Source organism: Erpetoichthys calabaricus, chromosome 12 (genome assembly GCF_900747795.2).
Source record: "Erpetoichthys calabaricus chromosome 12, fErpCal1.3, whole genome shotgun sequence".
In the NCBI taxonomy this organism is placed as follows: domain Eukaryota; kingdom Metazoa; phylum Chordata; class Cladistia; order Polypteriformes; family Polypteridae; genus Erpetoichthys; species Erpetoichthys calabaricus.
Window position 1 is genome coordinate 151994630 of NC_041405.2, and position 20324 is coordinate 152014953.

Genomic DNA, 20324 nt, shown 5'->3' on the forward strand with positions numbered 1-20324 from the left:
TCACGAGAGAACTACTTAACGGATTTAGATCGGGTTGTTATCTATAATTTGCTAGAACATTCCGGTTGATTTTGTGACTTCTCGTTAAGTATCATAAGTATCACTTGTGGTAGCGATTTATTTGCGTGAATCTGAGAGAGAGGCTGCGTGTTGGAGTGCACCTTGCCTCCACTGTTTGTTCAGCAGACATTATCATCTAGAGATTGTTAAAGAGTAACGTTTGACATTTTTGAGAGTGAGATCAGAGCTACATGTGTTTTAGAGGGTAGCTACTGATTGCCAAAGATATCACAGCCATGCTCTTCTCCCGTCAGATCAGATACAGTGCCAACGTCTTAGACGTTAGAGCGCACCTACTTTCTGCTTGGCCAGAGATACCTTGCTAACATTTTTACATTTTTGGCAAAGTGATCACAGCTACATTCTCGCCCCTGATATCAAAACCAAAAATATTGTATTTATTTGCCCTTGGATATGAAAGCTATCAATATAAATTATAATAGTAATTATTCTCAATACAAATGATTACATTCTTTTTTAAATTTTTGATTAATTTTTAAAGTTTGTCCTGTTTCATTACTACGTGGGCAGAGCCACAGAAGACAGCTAGCATTATATAAAACTAGCATAGCTGAAATACCCGGCGTTGCCCAGGAGGAATTTTTTTTTTTTTTTTTTAATTGTTTGAGAAAAATATAATTAAAAAAAACACAACTTTAAAAATAAAAATAAATTAACAAACAATGAAGACTCACTAATGTGCTTGTCTTGCGGCCAACTCTATTTAATTTCAGAAGCAACAGGGGAGTGTGGTGGCGCTCAAACATAAAGAATGCTGGCAGTCACCTCCAGATCACCCTCTGGTGGTCGTTCTGAGTGTCAACTGGATGATAACATGCATACAAGACTGCAAGATCAACCCCCCCACCCTACCCAGAAAGGGGTGGGTTAGGCCTTATTGCACTTTACAGTATTTTTAGTTGACCAATGAGAAACATGTGTATCAAGTTTCATGAAAATTGCTCCAGCCGTTCGGAAGTGATGCTGGAACATACATACATACAGTGCATCCGGAAAGTATTCACAGCGCATCACTTTTTCCACATTTTGTTATGTTACAGCCTTATTCCAAAATGGATTAAATTAATTTTTTTCCTCAGAATTCTACACACAACACCCCATAATGACAACGTGAAAAAAGTTTACTTGAGATTTTTGCAAATTTATTAAAAATAAAAAAATTGAGAAAGCACATGTACATAAGTATTCACAGCCTTTGCCATGAAGCTCAAAATTGAGCTCAGGTGCCTCCTGTTTGCCCTGATCGTCCTTGAGATGTTTCTGCAGCTTCATTGGAGTCCACCTGTGGTAAATTCAGTTGATTGGACATGATTTGGAAAGACATACACCTGTCTATATAAGGTCCCACAGTTGACAGTTCATGTCAGAGCACAAACCAAGCATGAAGTCAAATGAGTTGTCTGTAGACCTCTGAGACAGGATTGTCTCGAGGCACAAATCTGGGGAAGGTTACAGAAAAATTTCTGCTGCTTTGAAGGTCCCAATGAGCACAGTTGCCTCCATCATCCGTAAGTGGAAGAAGTTCGAAACCACCAGGACTCTTCCTAGAGCTGGCCAGCCATCTAAACTGAGCAATTGGGGGAGAAGGGCCTTAGTCAGGTAGGTGACCAAGAACCCGATGGTCACTCTGTCAGAGCTCCAGAGGTCCTCTGTGGAAAAAGGAGAACCTTCCAGAAGGACAACCATCTCTGCAGCAATCCACCAATCAGGCCTATATGGTAGAGTGGCCAGACAGAAGCCAATCCTTAGTAAAAGGCATATGGCAGCCCGCCTGGAGTTTGCCAAAAGGCACCTGAAGGACTCTCAGACCATGAGAAAGAAAATTCTCTGGTCTGATGAGACAAAGATTGAACTCTCTAGTAGTGCTGGGCGGTATACCGGTTCAAACCGAAAACCGTTTTTAATTTTTTTTATGATATGGATTTTTCTTATACCGCAACTCCGGTTTAAATTGCCTAAACGACGTTCGGAACGTGGCGCAGCGGGAAACTGTTCAAGTGGGGACCTTTTTCACTGCTACACCGCTAAACAAAGATTTGTTGCACTAGGGCTCTTTTTCACTGCTACACCACCAAATAGTGGGCGGTAGCATAGGTATGCCGCGCGGTGAAAATGGACAGAGAGCCGAAAAAAAGCAGTCACGTCTGTCACCTGGAGATGCTTTAGTTTTAAAAGGTCAGATGTGTAAATACTGTTTCTATACTACTGGATAATACTGCAAGCCAAGTTGTACTTGTTTTTGTACGTGCTAGTGTATGTTTTGCTTGTATTGATCCTGCGATGTGGTGGCGACTCGTTCAGAGATGGGAGCAACTTTGAATGGATGGCATAATTAAACATGTATAACGAAGATATTTTTAAAGTTCTGAACACTCCGTCGGCTAAGTTAATAACTAATTTTAATTTCACAATGATGTTTATCGTGTGGTGATTGGTAATTATCGTGTGGTTTTGGTAGAGAGCAGGAATATCATGAAGTGAATGGATTCTGTGCGCTGATTGCTGCAGGCGCCTGCTCTTAGTGCGGAGGAAGTCAGTTTAAGAAGTGTAGTGATTAACGACTGGGTCGGGGAACACTTAACACAAAGTATTTGATGTGCTGCATTAACTTGTGATGGGGTTTGAGAAAATCTAGTAAATTAAACATTGATTTTAGGATGAAGTTTAGTTTACAACATTCTACTTTAATTATAAAATAAACAATGAGAATAAAGTGGAAATGTCAACTTTAATCTTGACATAGTCATCATGTCGAATTTATTCTCAACATATAGTTTGTTTTTTTCTTCTGTGTCCATATTTTTTCTTCTTCACAGTGGCCCTAATGCGCTTCCATAGAGCTATACCACAAACAGCATTATAAATGCAAGTTGCAGTTTTTATTATTTATGTATATAGCTTAGCTTGAAGCAAGGTCCATATTAATGCAGTTTGCCTAAATGATGGTACAGTTGGTAAGATGTCATCACCAAGTTGCACTTGTTTTATTTTATTTTAATTTGATGAATATTGTGTAATGCACCTGGGCTTGAAGCCTTGAAGTAATGGTGCAACTATCAGTAATACTATTATGTATTTTATTGTTATTATTTATTAGTTTAAATATTATGCAGTTTAATGATGGTAAAATTGTTTAAAAAGTCACTTTAATGTGTCAGTGGACAGAGATTGTTAACATTAACAGAAAGTGTAGTTGGTTTACAAAAAATATTTACTATTTATTCCTTTTCTAAGACGTGTTCAGTGCAATCCAACTTTTGACAAACACCTCTGGATATTTTACTAATCTAAATGCCTCTTTGGATGGTTGAAAATATGTTGTCAAAATCATAGTTTAAGCTTTTGCAAAATTTGTTCAATTAAAGGTTCTATATTTTGACTGCATCTGTCATGCAATGTGATTCCTTCTCTTTAGTGCCACCCCCTTGAAAACTATCACTTTATGGGGCCATGCAAACCTGGATTAATACTTGTGTGCACATTAAAATGTCTTTTTGTACGATGTACAATTCTCATAACAGTCTAATAGGTTATTCTTAGCCAGTCTACTGCAGTAATTGCAGTGGAAAATGTGGTTAACATCCACTCATGCATGGGGAAAAAAATACCGTCTAATACCGTGAAACCGGCAGAATTTAGAAAAATACTGTGATATAGAATTTTGGTCATACTGCCCACCTCTGCTCTCTGGTGTGAATTCCAGGCGTCACGTTTGGAGGAAACCAGGCACCGCTCATCACCAGGCCAATACCATCCCTACAGTGAAGCATGGTGGTGGCAGCATCATGCTGTGGGGATGTTTTTCAGCAGCAGGGACTGGGAGACTAGTCAGGATAAAGGGAAAGATGACTGCAGCAATGTACAGAGACATCCTGAATGAAAACCTGCTCCAGAGCGCTCTTGACCTCAGACTGGGGCGACTATTCATCTTTCAGCAGGACAACGACCCTAAGCACACAGCCAAGATATCAAAGGAGTGGCTTCAGGACAACTCTGTGAATGTCCTTGAGTGGCCCAGCCAGAGCCCAGACTTGAATCCGATTGAACATCTCTGGAGAGATCTTAAAATGGCTGTGCACCGACGCTTCCCATCCAACCTGATGGAGCTTGAGAGGTGCTGCAAAGAGGAATGGGCGAAACTGGCCAAGGATAGGTGTGCCAAGCTTGTGGCATCATATTCAACAAGACTTGAGGCTGGAATTGCTGCCAAAGGTGCATCGACAAAGTATTGAGCAAAGGCTGTGAATATTAATGTACATGGGATTTCTCAGTTTTTTTATTTTTAATAAATTTGCAAAAACCTCAAGTAAACTTTTTTCACATTGTCATTATGGGTTGTTGTGTGTAGAATTCTGAGGAAAAAAAATGAATTTAATCCATTTTGGAATAAGGCTGTAACATAACAAAATGTGGAAAAAGTGATGCGCCGGGAATACTCTCCGGATGCACTGTACATAGATAAGATAGATTGTGAGGTACTGGTTAACTAGAAAACATTCTGAATCTCATAATATATAAATCCACACCTACCACTTTCTCGGGGCAGTTGACCCGGGGAGCACGTAGATGAAACTCTGTTGTAGGAGCCACAGGCAGAGGGGCAATAGGTGGGCCTGCTGGCTTTGGGCGATCTTTAGAAGCTACTGCACTGCTTGTGCTCGGAGTGGGGCTATCAGTGATGGCTGCCTCGCCCTCCCCTTCACTTCTGCTGCCTACTGAAATGGCATTGTTGTTGTTACTGCTTCTACGGTCTTCTGCTCCTTCTGGGTTTGAACGGGTTCTCGGTCTCAGTTCCACTATCCGTTCTTCTCCATCGGCAGGGCCAGTTTCTGGTACCTCCATGACAGCTTGGAAAAGGAAAATTCACATTTGTAACTTTCTTTGTATTGTCATGCTTTGTCACATTTAAGTAAAGTATATGTAGAGAATATAAGCTTGAAAATTATAAACACACTAGCTACAGTACCTGATGAAAACAGAAAACAGAATAAATACAAAAATATTTGCTATCTCTTGCCCTACGTGTTCTTTACCGCCTTTCCTCTGGATTTGCGTGTCTGACCCTCTCTTCACTGGCGTTTTCCTCTCTTGAGCATTTTCCCCATAAAGCCTGCTTCTCAGACTCTCTTGTTATTTTCAAGGGGCCTTTCTAACCTCCTGTCAGGTTTTATACTTAACTGTCTCTGAATGCAACCCTCCCAGCGTGCCTCAGATGCTTTTACTCCTCCTTGTGCATCTCATACTCATCACCAAAGCCAAACTGACCAATCACACCAAAGCTAAAACCGATCAATCACCCCAAAGATAAAACTGACCAACCATACCAAAGCTAAAACTGACCAAATTGGCCAATTACACCAAAGCTGACACTGACCAACCACACCAAAGTCAAACTGACCAATCTCACACCAAAGCCAAACTGACCAATCACACCAAAGCTAAAATTGACCAATCACACCAAAGCTAAAATTGACCAATCACACCAAAGCTAAAACTAACCAAACTGTCCAATCACACCAAAGCTAACACTGACCAACCACACCAAAGCCAAACTGACTAACTACACCAAAGCCAAACCTACCAATCACACCAAAGCCAAACTGACCAATCACACCAAAGCCAAACTGACCAATCACACCAAAGCTAAAACTGACCAATCACAACAAAGCTAAAACTGACCAATCACAACAAAGCCAAACTGACCAATCACACCAAAGCTAAAACTGACCAATCACACCAAAGCCAAACTGACCAATCACAACAAAGCTAAAACTGGTCAACCACATCAAAGCTAAAACTGACCAAATTAGCCAATCACACCAAAGCTAACACTGACCAACCACACCAAAGTCAAACTGACCAATCACAACAAAGCTAAAACTGACCAATCACAACAAAGCCAAACTGACCAATCACACCAAAGCTAAAACTGACCAATCACAACAAAGCTAAAACTGGCCAACCACATCAAAGCTAAAACTGACCAAATTAGCCAATCACACCAAAGCTAACACTGACCAACCACACCAAAGTCAAACTGACCAATCACACCAAAGCTAAAACTGACCAATCACACCAAAGCTAAAACTGACCAATCACACCAAAGCTAAAACTGACCAATCACACCAAAGCCAAACTGACCAATCACACCAAAGCCAAACTGACCAATCACACCAAAGCCAAACTAACCAACCATCCAAAAGGCAATCTGACCAATCTGATCGCTCAGTAGAACAGACACACAGACCTTAGTGTTTTACTATGTAGTAGATAGAGTAGTGCTGGGCGGTATACCGGTTCATACCGAAAACCGTTTTTTATTTTTTTTATGATATGGATTTTTCTTATACCGTAACACCAGTTTAAATTGCCTAAACGACGTACGGAACGTGGCGCAGCAGGAAACTGTTCAAGTGGGGACCTTTTTCACTGCTACACCGGTAAACAAAGATTTGTTGCACTAGGGCTCTTTTTCACTGCTACACCACCAAATAGTGGGCGGTAGCATAGGTAGGCCGCGCAGTGAAAATGGACAGAGAGCCGAAAAAAAGCAGTCACGTCTGTCGCCTGGAGATGCTTTAGTTTTAAAAGGTCAGATGTGTAAATACTGTTTCTATACTACTGGATAACACTGCAAGCCAAGTTGTACTTGTTTTTGTACGTGCTAGTGTATGTTTTGCTTGTATTGATCCTGCGATGTGGTGGCGACTCATTCAGAGATGGGCGCAACTTTGAATGGATGGCATAATTAAACATGTATAACGAAGATATTTTTGAAGTTCTGAACACTCCGTCGGCTAAGTTAATAACCAGTTTTAATTTCACAAAGACGTTTATCGTGTGGTTTTGGTAGAGAGCAGGAATATCATGAAGTGAATGGATTCTGTGCACTGATTGCTGCAGGTGCCTGCTCTTAGTGCGGAGGAAGTCAGTTTAAGAAGCGTAGTGATTAACGTTAATGTGCTGCATTAACTTGTGATGGGGTTTGAGAAAATCTAGTAAATTAAACATTGATTTTAGGATGAAGTTTAGTTTACAACATTCTACTTTAATTATAAAATAAACTGTGAGAATAAAGTGGAAATGTCGACTTTAATCTTGACATAGTCATCCATCCATCCATTTTCCAACCTGCTGAATCCGAACACATGTAGTTTGTTTTTTTCTTCTGTATCCATATTTTTTTTTCTTCACAGTGGCCCTAATGCGCTTCCATAGGGCTATACCACAAACAGCATTATAAATGCAAGTTGCAGTTTTTATTATTTATGTATATAGCTTAGCTTGAAGCAAGGTCCATATTAATGCAGTTTGCCTAAATGATGGTACAGTTGGTAAGATGTCATCACCAAGTTGCACTTGTTTTATTTTATTTTAATTTGGTGAATACTGTGTAATGCACCTGGGCTTGAAGCCTTGAAGTAATGGTGCAACTATCAGTAATACTATTATGTATTTTATTGTTGTTATTTATTAGTTTAAATATTATGCAGTTTAATGATGGTAAAATTGTTTAAAAAGTCACTTTAACGTGACAGTGAACAGAGATTGTTAACATTAACAGAAAGTGTAGTTGGTTTACAAAAAATATTTACTATTTATTCCTTTTCTAAGACGTGTTCAGTGCAATCCAACTTTTGACAAACACCTCTGGATATTTTACTAAGTCTAAATGCCTCTTTGGATGGTTGAAAATATGTTGTCAAAATCATAGTTTAAGCTTTTGCAAAATTTGTTCAATTAAGGGTTCTATATTTTGACTGCATCTGTCATGCAATGTGATTCCTTCTCTTTAGTGCCACCCCCTTGAAAACTATCACTTTATGGGGCCATGCAAACCTGGATTAATACTTGTGTGCACATTAAAATGTCTTTTTGTACGATGTACAATTCTCATAACAGTCTAATAGGTTATTCTTAGCCAGTGTACTGCAGTAATTGCAGTGGAAAATGTGGTTAACATCCACTCATGCATGGGGGAAAAAATACCGTCTAATACCGTGAAACTGGCAGAATTTAGAAAAATACCGTGATATATTTTGGTCATACCTCCCACCTCTAAGATAGAGTACATTTTTACTTTTGTATGTTTGACTCTTAATCTTTTTTAGCATGGTGTCTGTATGTTTGCAAGTGGAAAATCTGCATTGACTTTCACATCTTAAAATTTCAACAGAAAACTCTACATTTTTGCACTGCAAAGAAGGAACACTTTCGAAGAGGCGGTGTCCAAGATAACCGCCCTGAACGTGAAGACCTATGTACAGCGATAACTTCCAAAAAAAATTAACCTATCCATTTCAAGTAGGAAGAGGTGTGGAGAGAGATGGCTGCACAGATATTCAAATGTTACTCAACTCATTTAAAAGTTAGCAGCAACTAGGAGTCGTCAAAGTAGCTAATAATACAGTCTCACCACTCTTGACTCCCTTGGTAGATCAGAGTCGACTGCCATTGTGTATCAGAAATCTTTGTGGAATGGAGATGGGAGAAAACAACAGAAAATGGAAAACTTTCTGTTCTGATTCACTCACCATATTCAGAAAACAAACCCTACTTCTAAAAAAAGTAGAAAACTGAAAAGATTCATTAGAAAAAGACACTTTGGAATCCATGTTCACCATCTTACCCATGTCAGTAAGTTACCACTCAACTATACATGTACAGCACAAATATTCCACACAAACTGGATGCTTATGCCAAATTTCCCTCTGGGGACAAATAAAGTTTCCTCGTTCTATATCTATTAAATAGTAACATTTAAGTTGATCTGTCTCTCTGTTATATATTGCTTTTCACATCTATCATATAGTGCCTGTCATATCTATTATATAGTGCCTTTCATATCTATATTTACCATTCATGTCTATCTATCTATTATATAGTGCTTTTCACATCTATCTGTCATATAGTGTTTGTAACTTCTATCTTTCTATCTATTATATAGTGCCTTTCTTTTCTATTATATAGTGCCATTCATGTATATCTATCTATTACTGTATATAGTGCTTTTCACATCTATCTATCTATAGTGCCTGTAACATCTATCTAGCTATCTACCATATAGTGCCTTTCACATCTATCTATGTATCTATTATATAGTGCCTTTCATATCTCTATTATATAATGCCATTCATGTCTATCTATCGTATAGTGCCTTTCAATTCTATCTTTCTATTATATAGTGCCATTCATGTCTATCTATTATATAGTGCCCTTCACATCTATTATATAGTGCCTTTCATATTTATCTCTCTATTATATAGTGCCTTTCATATCTATCTTTCTATTATATAGTGCCATTCGTGTCTATCTATCATATAGTGCCTTTCATATCTATCTATCCATCTATCCTGCCAGCTATACTAACATTAGTATCTATCTATCTAATACACAGTTTAATGCAAATATCACAGACATTGGATTGGATTTCTTCCACCAATTCGGGCATGAGACCTGGCAGTGTAAAGGTGGCCTCAGAATCGCTGAGTATCCTAACCTATTTGTTATTTTTTTTTAGATATATGGGGGAAACTGGAGTACTTGGTGAAGACACCAAGCAAATACAGGAAGAATAAACTCCACAAACACAGCAACTTCAACCAGGATTCTAATCCAGAATGCTGGAACTGCTGACTTCAAGTACAGGCTCCTGGCCTTTTGTTTTTGATCCAGCATGTACCCCATATCCTTCAAAAATGGTCTGACCTATGCCCAATGAAAAATCTCATAGACGTTGTTTAATCTGTCAAATGTGTAGTCTGCTCTGTTTAGTCATATTACAAAGCCTTCTGATTTGTAAAATGTTTTGCACAAGTAGTTTTTAAGACACATAATTTAAATATACATGTGAGAACACACTGAGGTACAAAGAGTGTGCACACACACACACTCAAACAAATGTAAGTGAAAACCATTGAGCACTTGCTTGATGATGAAAAGAAAGAAATGAAAACACACAATAAAGATGTCTGTAAAGATTGACATGGGCAGAGGCCTTTAGAAACATTAAGCCACTCTGTCTATCTATCCATTTTGTCACACATGCACATCAACGGAACTCCTTACAGGCTCGGTCGAAGGTATGTAACAAGGGGGTTTGGGGGGGGGGGGCGCCATGACTAACATTATCATCTCCTTCTCTGTCCACAGTGCCCAGAAACCGCCCAATGTGGCCAACTCACTCCAGCCCTTCTGGTTCACTCTCTATAAACGCCCAATCTTCCAACACAGAGGGTGTAATTTTTTTATGGAAGAGCTACCCACCAGACGGAGCTCCGTTACGGAAATGACCTTTCTTGCGGTTAACCAGCTGAATGCTTTGCTTTACAGCCCTGCTTTTTTCAGGACACATACACCGAAGAGCATTTATTTTTGTTATCATTTCGAACATTAAACGGGACGACCCAGTTGGCACCCCTTTTGTGGACCTGTCGTTTCTGCACCCAGCCAAAATATGTATACTGATTGTACAGCATAAATGAATCTATATATATTGACTCTACTGTTGTTATTAATTGTATATCTGTTATGTAAGTAAGTGCATATTGATTTATTCTTATCAAATATTTGAGTATTCTTATTTCACACCTTTTACTGGCTAACAGTTCAGCTGCCCGGGTTTCCTCGAAAGCTCGCATATTGTAATCAGTTCGCCAATAAAAGGTGTCATTGTGCTTGACTTCTCATTGCATCCATAATACCTAACACGGTTCAACGCCCGACTACTATCACATTGTTATTTTTAATCTATTTCTAATTTGTTTTTTCTTTTCTTGTTATTTATCTTTGCCATCATGTGAAGAACTGTGAGATACACACTTTGTATGAAAATATGCCATAGAATTAAATGTTGCAGTTATGCCACTTGTTTACTTCATTTCACCCAATGGGTCCGTTGCAGTGTGCCATCAGCTCAGGTAGATCCCGTGCTGATCTGGTTTTACTACTTATTTACGGTAACAGGACTAACTTTTGGGGAGTTGAAGTGTGCCTCAGAGCTGTGGACTAGCAGAGGACCAAGACTCGGTCCAAGTGCAGCTACAGTGTGCTTCTTGGGAGTCGGAGAAGGTGTACTAATTTAGACCACCTAGTGAGCAGGTTCAACGGACTTAGGATCAGAGCCATCTTAACATATGGGCACAGGCCGGGGGTCCACAATGACTGTGATGCCCATGTATGTTTCTGTTTTGCTGTCAAAAAACGAGCCCCATCACACTACTTTCCCTGGGGTCCTATGATGCTGTTAAGACGGCCCTGCTTAGAACTGTGTGTAATATTTTAAAATGAATTCCGCACACATCAGACAGATTGTTATGGACATGAATTACACCCCAATTAAAAAACAATACAAGTCATACCCATGCCGCACTTTGCGCTTTCCTATTGTGAAACGTGCTCCATAAAATTTCAGTATCAATTGAGACTAACTCCTTCACCTCATCAATTTCAACAGCATTCTTCATTTTTAAAATGTGTTATGCAAATACAGATAATGCTGGTGGGGCGAGTGATTCAAATTCGGTTGCAAATGATTTCAGTAGGTGATATCGTTCGCCTTTAAAATATGGATCGTAAGATCGGCAGTCTCCCTCGAGCCGAAGTTCGTCATTTGCGACTCGCACCACGTCCCCTTGCCTGAGCCCCCCAACCGCTTCCTCCCACCCTGGACGGGACACCCGATTTGTTGTGCTTAACGTTTTCCGCAGTTCGGACAGTTAGCGTCGTACTGTGCGAGCCGGCGATTAGGATTTAAAAAGGAAAATTTCTATACGCAGTATATTTAAAAAGGAAGCTTTTCCAGTCATCAATACATGTTATTACTCCTATTTTAACTATGATCGAATAACCTGGCTATGCACAGTTTTAATATTGCACATACAGTTATGTGACTAGTATAAAACGTAACAGCTCCCAGCTGTCAACATGTACATTTTATACAATAGACTTACTTCCTTTTTACTATTTAAGAACTTTCAGCGAACTATCTTATTTTGTTTCACTTGCAAAACCACCAATGTGAGCCTTTGCAGTTGTTTACAGGCCGGTATGACACAACAGCCTAAGGATCTCGGAAGGCGCGTATTAAAAGAGGAAAAATAAAACAACCGATGACAGCAACAGTAACAGAAAGCAATCCTGACACCACATATATAAGAAAAACTCGAATTCATCCTAACTCAAAAATCCTGTTCTTTTACACGCCGGTTTAAAGTAATGTCTAAAGCATTCCCTTTCCAGATGAAGAAAACATCAAAACGTAATATCAAAAACCTGTCAAAATTAAGCAGGGTCCACTTCTACGAAAGAACACTTCCTATGTGTAGGCGGCCATCTTTCTTACCCGGATATCCAGCATGTGGGCCAGACCGAATGGCACCTTGGGAAATGTAGTGCCAATTAAATAGTTTTCTGTGTTTCGCTACTGCGATTCGTGTAGTTCTCTGGGAAGTGTAGTTCCTTTACTCAGTAGCGTAGTAGTTTAGCCCTGGAGAGCCCTGTAGCTGTGGGTTTTCCCACTAGCAGAGCTGTAAAAATAACACTTGAATAAAAATCGAAGTATTTTGCCAAATTTTTATTTTCACTGAAGTAAAAGTATTTCAGTTAAAAAATACTTGAGTAAAAGTTAAAAAAAAAGAATCTGCTTTCAAAAGTACTCAAGTACCAAAAGTAAAAATATAAAAATGAGAAGGTGCAAGGTTTTGTCTAGAGAACACATTACATTTATTTTAACTTTAAACAACCCTCATGTTACATTTTTGCTACAGAAATGCACTACAGAACAATACAAATTATGAACACCCTGAACGCAGCCCTAAGGGGACATGGCCGCTCCTCTGAAACCCCCTCTTAAACAGTGATTCAGTGGGAAACAAACACAGTTTTTTTTATCTCTTTATTATCTGCTGCCGTGTCGCATGTTCTGCATCTCTCACCGGGGCTTTGAACATTTAAAAGTCCGTGCCGCAGCTGTCCTTTTGTCTCACTGCCTTCCCCCAGACATCCTCTGCTTTATTCTTTATGTTTTATTATGCTGATTTCAAATAAAGTTTCTGTTTCTTAAAAACTCTGAATGAATCTGTGCAACTTTGTGACCTAAGCGTGACAAGTGGTACCAGAAGTGGTTGCACAGATGGATCCTCAAGACGATGTGCTTCTAGGGGCTCTTCACGTTCCACTTTCTCTGGACCCACAGGATCTGCCACCTGTACCTGCTATTCCACGGAAGGGCCTGCTGTCAAAGATGGATCCTTGAAACGATCCCGAGATGTTCCTGCTGGGGTTTAAGGCATTCAGCTACTTTGATGCGCTGGGATAGACGAACCTGGGCTGCCTTCATCATCCCTTATTTGTCCGGTGATGCCCTACTTGCGTTGCAGAGTGTTCCTCCAGAGAGGCTACGTGATTATGATTACTTGAAGCAGCGAGTTCTTCTTCGTTCAACTACGAGTTCCCTAGCTAAGGGGTATGTGCTCCGGCTTTGGCGGCTGGACCTAGATCGCCCTATCTGTGACCAGCTGCAGGACTTGCTTCATCAAATTCAGAGCTGGTTCCTTGTGGACCCATTTGAGCGCATAGTGGAAAAGGTCACCATCAACATGGTGCTGGCCAGGATACCAGAAGAGCTCCGCAACAAGTTCCTTCAGCATAATATTGACTCGCTGTACACCTTGGCACGAAGGTTGGAAAGCTCCCAGGCTGCTTGGAGACAGGGTGGAACATTCGCTCTAGCCACAAATCACTCTCAGCCTGCCCAAGCCCGGTTTTGAGAGTCGCTTAATTCACAAAGATGTGAACAAAGCTGAGAGAGGGGGTGTGAACATACTGAATGCAGCCCAAAGGGGATGTGGCCGCTCCTCCGAAACCCCCTCTTAAATAGTGATTCAATGGGAAACAAACAGTTTTTTATCTCCTCTTTGCTGGATCACCTGCAAGCCTGCTGCTGCCATGCCACGTGATCTGTATCTCGCGAGAGGCTTCAAACATTTAAAATTCCGCACCACAGGTGTCCTTTTGTCTCACTGCCTTGTCTCTCTTCCCCCAGACATCCTCTGCTTAATCCTTTATGCTTTATTATGCTGTTTTCAAATAAAGTTTCTGTTTCTTGAAAACCCTGAATGAATCTGTGCAACTTTGCGACCCAAGCGTAAAAAAGCACCTGTGATCAGTAGATAACTGCAGCCTGCATGACGGTGATGACCCGAGGTTTGGTACTGGTGACTGTGGATATGACTTACACTGTGCCTCCCATATTGGAATACCTGGCAGCAGTAGATGAGGCACCACTACACCAGAGGGAAGACCAATACATTCAAATATAAAAATAAGAATAAAAAATTAAGTAAACAGTTCACAGCCTTATCATCTAAATAGACACACAATATACAAAACATTAGTGAAAATTAGAACATTAGAACATCAGAACACTCTGGATGAGAACAGGCCATTCATTCCAACAAAGCTCGCCAGTCCTGTCCACTTATGTCTTCCAAAAAAAAATCAAGTCGAGTTTTGAAAGTCCCTAAAGTTTTACTGTCTACCACACTACTTGGTCGCTTATTCCAAGTGTTTATCGTTCTCTGTGTAAAGAAAAATTTCCTAATGTTTGTGTGAAGTTCACCCTTCACAAGTTTCCAACTGTGTCCCCGTGTTCTTGATGAATGCATTTTAAAATAACAGTCTCGATCCACTGGACTAATTCCCTTCATAATTTTAAACACTCCTCTTAATCTTCTTTTGCTTAAACTGTAAAGGCTCAGCTCTTTTAATCTTTCCTCCTAACTCATCCCCTGTAGCCCCTGAATCAGCCCTGTTGCTCTTCTCTGGACCTTTTCTAGTGCTGCTGTGTCCTTTTTGTAGTCTGGAGACCAGAACTGCACACAGGACTCCAGATGAGGCCTCACCAGTGTGTTATAAAGCTTGAGCAGAACCTACTTGGACCTGTACTGCACACATCAAGGCGCTATATAACCTGACATTCTGTTAGCCTTCTTAATGGCTTAATGAACACTGTCTGGAAGTCGATAGCTTAGAGTCCACTATGACTCCTAAATCCTTCTCATAAGGTGGACTCTCGATTTTCCGACCGCCTATTGTGTATTCAAACCTAACATTTTTACTTCCTATGTATACATTTATTGACATTAAATTTCATCCATCCATCCATTTTTCAACCCGCTGAATCCGAACACAGGGTCACGGGGGTCTGCTGGAACCAATCCCAGCCAACACAGGGCACAAGGCAGAGAACCAATCCCAGGCAGGGTGCCAACCCACTGCAGGACACACACAAACACACCCACACACCAAGCACACACTAGGGCCAATTTAGAATCGCCAATCCACCTAACCTGCATGTCTTTGGACTGTGGGAGGAAACCGGAGCGCCCGGAGGAAACCCACGGAGACACACGAGAGAACATGCAAACTCCACGCAGGGAGGACCCGGGAAGCGAACCCGGGTCTCCTAACTGCGAGGCAGCAGCGCTACCACTGCGCCACCGTGCCGCCCCATTAAATTTCATCTGCCACAAATCTGCCCGAGCCTGTCTGCTACCCAAGTCCTTCTATAATGATATAACGGATTCCAAATTATCTGCTAATCCACCTATCTTGGTATCATCTGCAAATTAGCTTGTTCCTTATATTCCTATTTAAATCATTTATATATATTAAAAATAGCAGCGGCCCTAACACTGACCCCTGCTGGTCACCACTTTTAATGTCACCCAATTCTGATGATGTTCCTCACACCATCACCTTCTGCTTCCTGTGTCTGAGCCAATTCTGCACACATCTACACCCCACACCCTGAACCCCACACTTCTTTTAGTTTAATGCCCAACCTGTCATATGGCATCTTATCAAATGCTTTCTGAAAGTCCAGATAAATAATATCATGAGCTCCACTTTGTTCGTATCCTTTTGTTGCCTCCTCATAGAATTCCAGCATGTTAGTAAAACACGACCTCCCTCTTCTGACCCCACACTGATGGTTCCTAATAATTCCTGTACTTGGCAGGTGTTGCTCAATCTTATCCTTAATAGTTCCTTCCATTAATTTCCCTGTGATGCATGTTAAGCTTACTGGCCTACAGTTGCTTGGATCTGCCCTGTCATCCTTTTTATATAATGGGATGATATTTGCCATTTTCCAGTCCTTCAAAATCTCTCCAATGCACAGTGACTTCCTAAAAATATGCGTCAAGGGTTTATATTTGTACTCGCTGGCCTCCTTAAAAACTCAAGGATAAATATTATTTTGGTCTTGGTGGTTTGTTTGATTTCAGCTTATTTAATCTGAGCAGTACTTCTCCCTCTACAATTTCCAAATCCCTCAATACCTCTTTAGTAGTCCCTGTTACTGCTCTGAGGTTATCCACTTGCTCACTTGTAAACACCTGAGAAAAATGTAAGTTTAGGGCATCCGCTATTTCACTGTCTGTATCTTTTAATTCCCCTTTTCTATTTCTGATGCACTTGACCTCCTCCTTGACTGTTCTTTTATTACTAAAATACTGAAAGAATCTCTTAGGGTCATCTTTCGCCTTATCTGCTATATTCCCCTCCAACTGTCCTTTATCCTCCCTTATATCCTTCTTGATGGTTGCCCTCATCTTCTCATACGCTCTATGATTCACTTTGCAGTCATTAGTCTTATATGCCTTATAAAGTAGTTTTTTTTCCTTTCCAGCTTCTTTTTAAAATCTTTACTAATCCACTGTGGTGTTTTTTAAAATTTCTTATTAATTCCAATTTTAGGTATGCAATTCCAGTTTTAGGTATGTCAACACAAATTGGGTTTATTATACTTCACTGAAATAAAGATGGATTTTAGAAGGGCAATTATTATGTTAAGTAGTTCTGCAACAATTTCAGTTTTTTTTAAGAAAGCTGTGTTTCCTCTGCTTGGTTTGCTGCCCAATTTTATGTTTAAAATGACCTGCTCCAGCACTCAGTTCAACTATTCAGTTACTGTAACCACAATTAAACGTAAGACATATTTTTTTAATTGTCCAGCATAAACAGATGTCAGCCAGTTGGTTATCTCATAATACCCTGCTCAGAAAAACGAAGGGAACACTTAAATCACATATCAGATCTCGACGAGTGAAATATCCAAGAGGAAAATCTTTACTGAGTATTACTGTGTAATTCGTTGAGAACAAAATAATGTAACAACAGTCAATAGAAACCAAAATCACCAGCCCATTGAGAGCTGATTCAACATCACACCGAAAATCAGAGTCAAAATTTGAAATCACAGGCTGATCCAACCTGTGTGAGTTTCATCACACCATCTCCTAAAGTGACTCAGTAGTGTGTGTGGCTCCACATGCCCGTATGCACTCCTGGCAACATCTAGGTATGCTCCTGAAGAGACAGCAGATGGTGTCTTTGGGGGATCTCCTCCCAGACCTGGATCAAGGCATCAGTGAGCTCCTGGACAGCCTGTGGTGCTACTTGGAGGTGTTTGATGCACTGACACATCACTCCCCAGAATGTTCTCAATTGGATTCAGGTCTGGAGAATGTGCGGGCCAGTCAGTGGCATCCATGAACTGCCTAGACACTCTGGTCACATGAGGCCAGGTATTGTCTTGTAGCAGGAGAAACCCGGGGCCCATTGCACCAGCATAAGGTCTGACATTGGCTCTGAGGATTCCATCCCAGTACCTAACAGCAGTCAGGGTACCATTGCCCAGCATGTGGAAGTCCATGCGACCCTCCAAGGATATGCCTCCCCAGACATTCACTGACCCACCACTAAACTAGTCTTGCTGGCTGATTTTGCAGGCTGTATAACGTTCACCACGGCATCTCCAGACACTTTCACGTCTGCCACATGTGCTCAGTGTGAACCTGATCTCATCCATGAAGAGAACTGGGTAACAATGGCAAAGCGGCCATGTCTGTATTCTCTGGTGAATGCCATTCGGGCTGCATGGTGATGGGCTGTGAGGACAGGTCCCACTAGAGGACATCAGGCCCTCATTCCACCCTCATGGAGTCTGTTTCTGACAGTTTAGTCAGATTGATGCATACCAGTAGCCATCTGGAGGTCATTTTGTAGGGCTATGGCAGTGCTCCTCCTATTCCTCCTCATACATAGGAGCAGATGCCAGTCCTGCTGCTGGGTTGATGCCCTTCTACTACCTTGTGCACCCCTCTTTGTGTAATGGCCCACTTCCTGATATCTCCTCTATGCTCTTGAGACTGTGCTGGTAGACACAGCAAACCTTCTTGTGATGGCATGTAAGGATGTGCCATCCTGTTGTGGCTGGACTACCCGTGCAACCTGAATCAGCTACAAGTATTGCCTCATGCTACCAGTAGTGACAAGGACATGAGCAAAATTCAAACTAAAGAATCAGTCAGGAGAGATAAGGAGAGAGTAATTGTCTGTGGCCACCACCTGCAAAACCATTCCCTGTTGTCAGTTTCATTTGCACCAAAGCAGGTGAAGCTGATTCATAATCGCTTATGTTCATGTATCTTATAGATAATTTAAATTCTACAAAATAACATTTTCCGAATCATCTCAGCATTACTATTTTCTATTTATCCATCCATTTTTTGCGGCTTATCCAGGTCCAGTTTGCAGGGACAGCAGTCTAAGCAAAAATGCCCAGACATCCTTTTTCCCTGCAACCTCCTGCACCTACTCCAGGGGGATTCTGAGGTGTTCCCTGGTCAACCAAGAGATAATCTCTCCAGCTGCTCCTGGTTTTGCACCAAGGCCTCCTCCCAGTTGGTGATACCAGATGAAATACCAGCAGAAGTGTGAAAACCTTTATCAGAAGAGGGAGTAGATGGGTTGTGGGATCTAATACAGAAGATATATGAGCAGGAGAGAATACCAAAAACAACTTCTTCATCTGCTTCCATTAGGGGTTGCCACAGCAGATCATCTTGTTCCAAATCTTCCTGTCCTCTCCATCTTGTTCTGTTACCCCCATCACCTGCATGTCCTCTCTCACCACATCCATAAACCTCCTCTTAGGCCTTCCTCTTTTCCTTTTTTTCTGGCAGCTCTATCCTTAACATCCTTCTCCTAATATACTCATCATCTCTCCTCTGCACATGTCCAAACCAATGCAATCTCACTTCTCTGACATTGTCTCCCAACCGTCCAATCTGAGCTGACCCTCTAATGTCCTCATTTCTAATCCTGTCCATCCTCGTCACACATAGCTGATGTAGAGCTTCACAGGGAGTAGTAACACAGTCTGTTCCAAGACTCAGCTTTAAGACACATGGATGGCTTTTTAAGTAATCAACATAAGTTGGGACACCTGTGCAAATTGTTTGCTTCAACTTGTAAGACTTAATTTACTTTAATTGCTGCAGCACTTCTGTAGGTTGTAACCAATTAGTTATTACCTGCAGAAGGTTCATTTGTAATATTCTAAAATTTCCTTTTTTTCAGTTTTTGTTCACCTAAACTTTAAATTTAATCCTCTGGCAGTTTACTGCTTACCTTTTCACCATTTTAGGTCATTCATTGCATTTCAACTGATTTAATTTGAACAAAAACTGGAAAAAAACTGAGGTGTTCTAAAACTTTTGACTGGTATGTACTGTATATACTAAATGTTAATCAGACATTCAAAAATGAAAATGAATATTGTTAACAAATAGTTTAAGGAGTTAAGACAGTAGACATGAGATTGGATATAACCTCGATTCAGGTTTTGTTCATATGGTGGCTACTGGTGAGTAAAGACGCAGCATCATACAGTTAAATGAAACTCACCTGACACGTCTACTGTCCTAAAACCGAAGCACCTCAGTGTGTGTCCTCACTAGAGCTTGCCATGTTTTGTACACTGACCTATTTGAAACATCCATCCATCCATTTTCCAACCCGCTGAATCCGAACACAGGGTCACGGAGGTCTGCTGGAGCCAATTCCAGCCAACACAGGGCACAAGGCAGGAAACAATCCTGGGCAGGGTGCCAACCCACCGCAGGACACACACAAACACACCCACACACCAAGCACACACTAGGGTCAATTTAGAATCGCCAAACCACCTAACCTGCATGTCTTTGGACTGTGGGAGGAAACCGGAGCGCCCGGAGGAAACCCACGCAGACACGGGGAGAACATGCAAACTCCACGCAGGGAGGACTCGGGAATTGAACCCAGGTCCCCAGATCTCCCAACTGCGAGGCAGCAGCGCTACCCACTGCGCCACCGTGCTGCCCTATTTGAAACATGCATATTATTATATATTACTA

General features: G+C 41.0%; 1 protein-coding gene across 1 annotated transcript in view; it reads right to left on the bottom strand.

The window, feature by feature from the left end:
* The window catches only part of babam1 (BRISC and BRCA1 A complex member 1), a 32078-nt gene extending 19648 nt beyond the window's left edge, over positions 1-12430 (bottom strand). The window contains exons 1-2 of the mRNA XM_028816576.2: positions 12355-12430; positions 4612-4928 (exon numbers count right to left, since the gene is read on the bottom strand). Of these exons, the coding sequence (XP_028672409.2) occupies positions 4612-4923 (312 nt within the window). The 5' untranslated portion in view covers positions 4924-4928; positions 12355-12430. The remainder of the gene's footprint in view (positions 1-4611; positions 4929-12354) is intronic.
* Positions 12431-20324: the final 7894 nt, after the last annotated feature.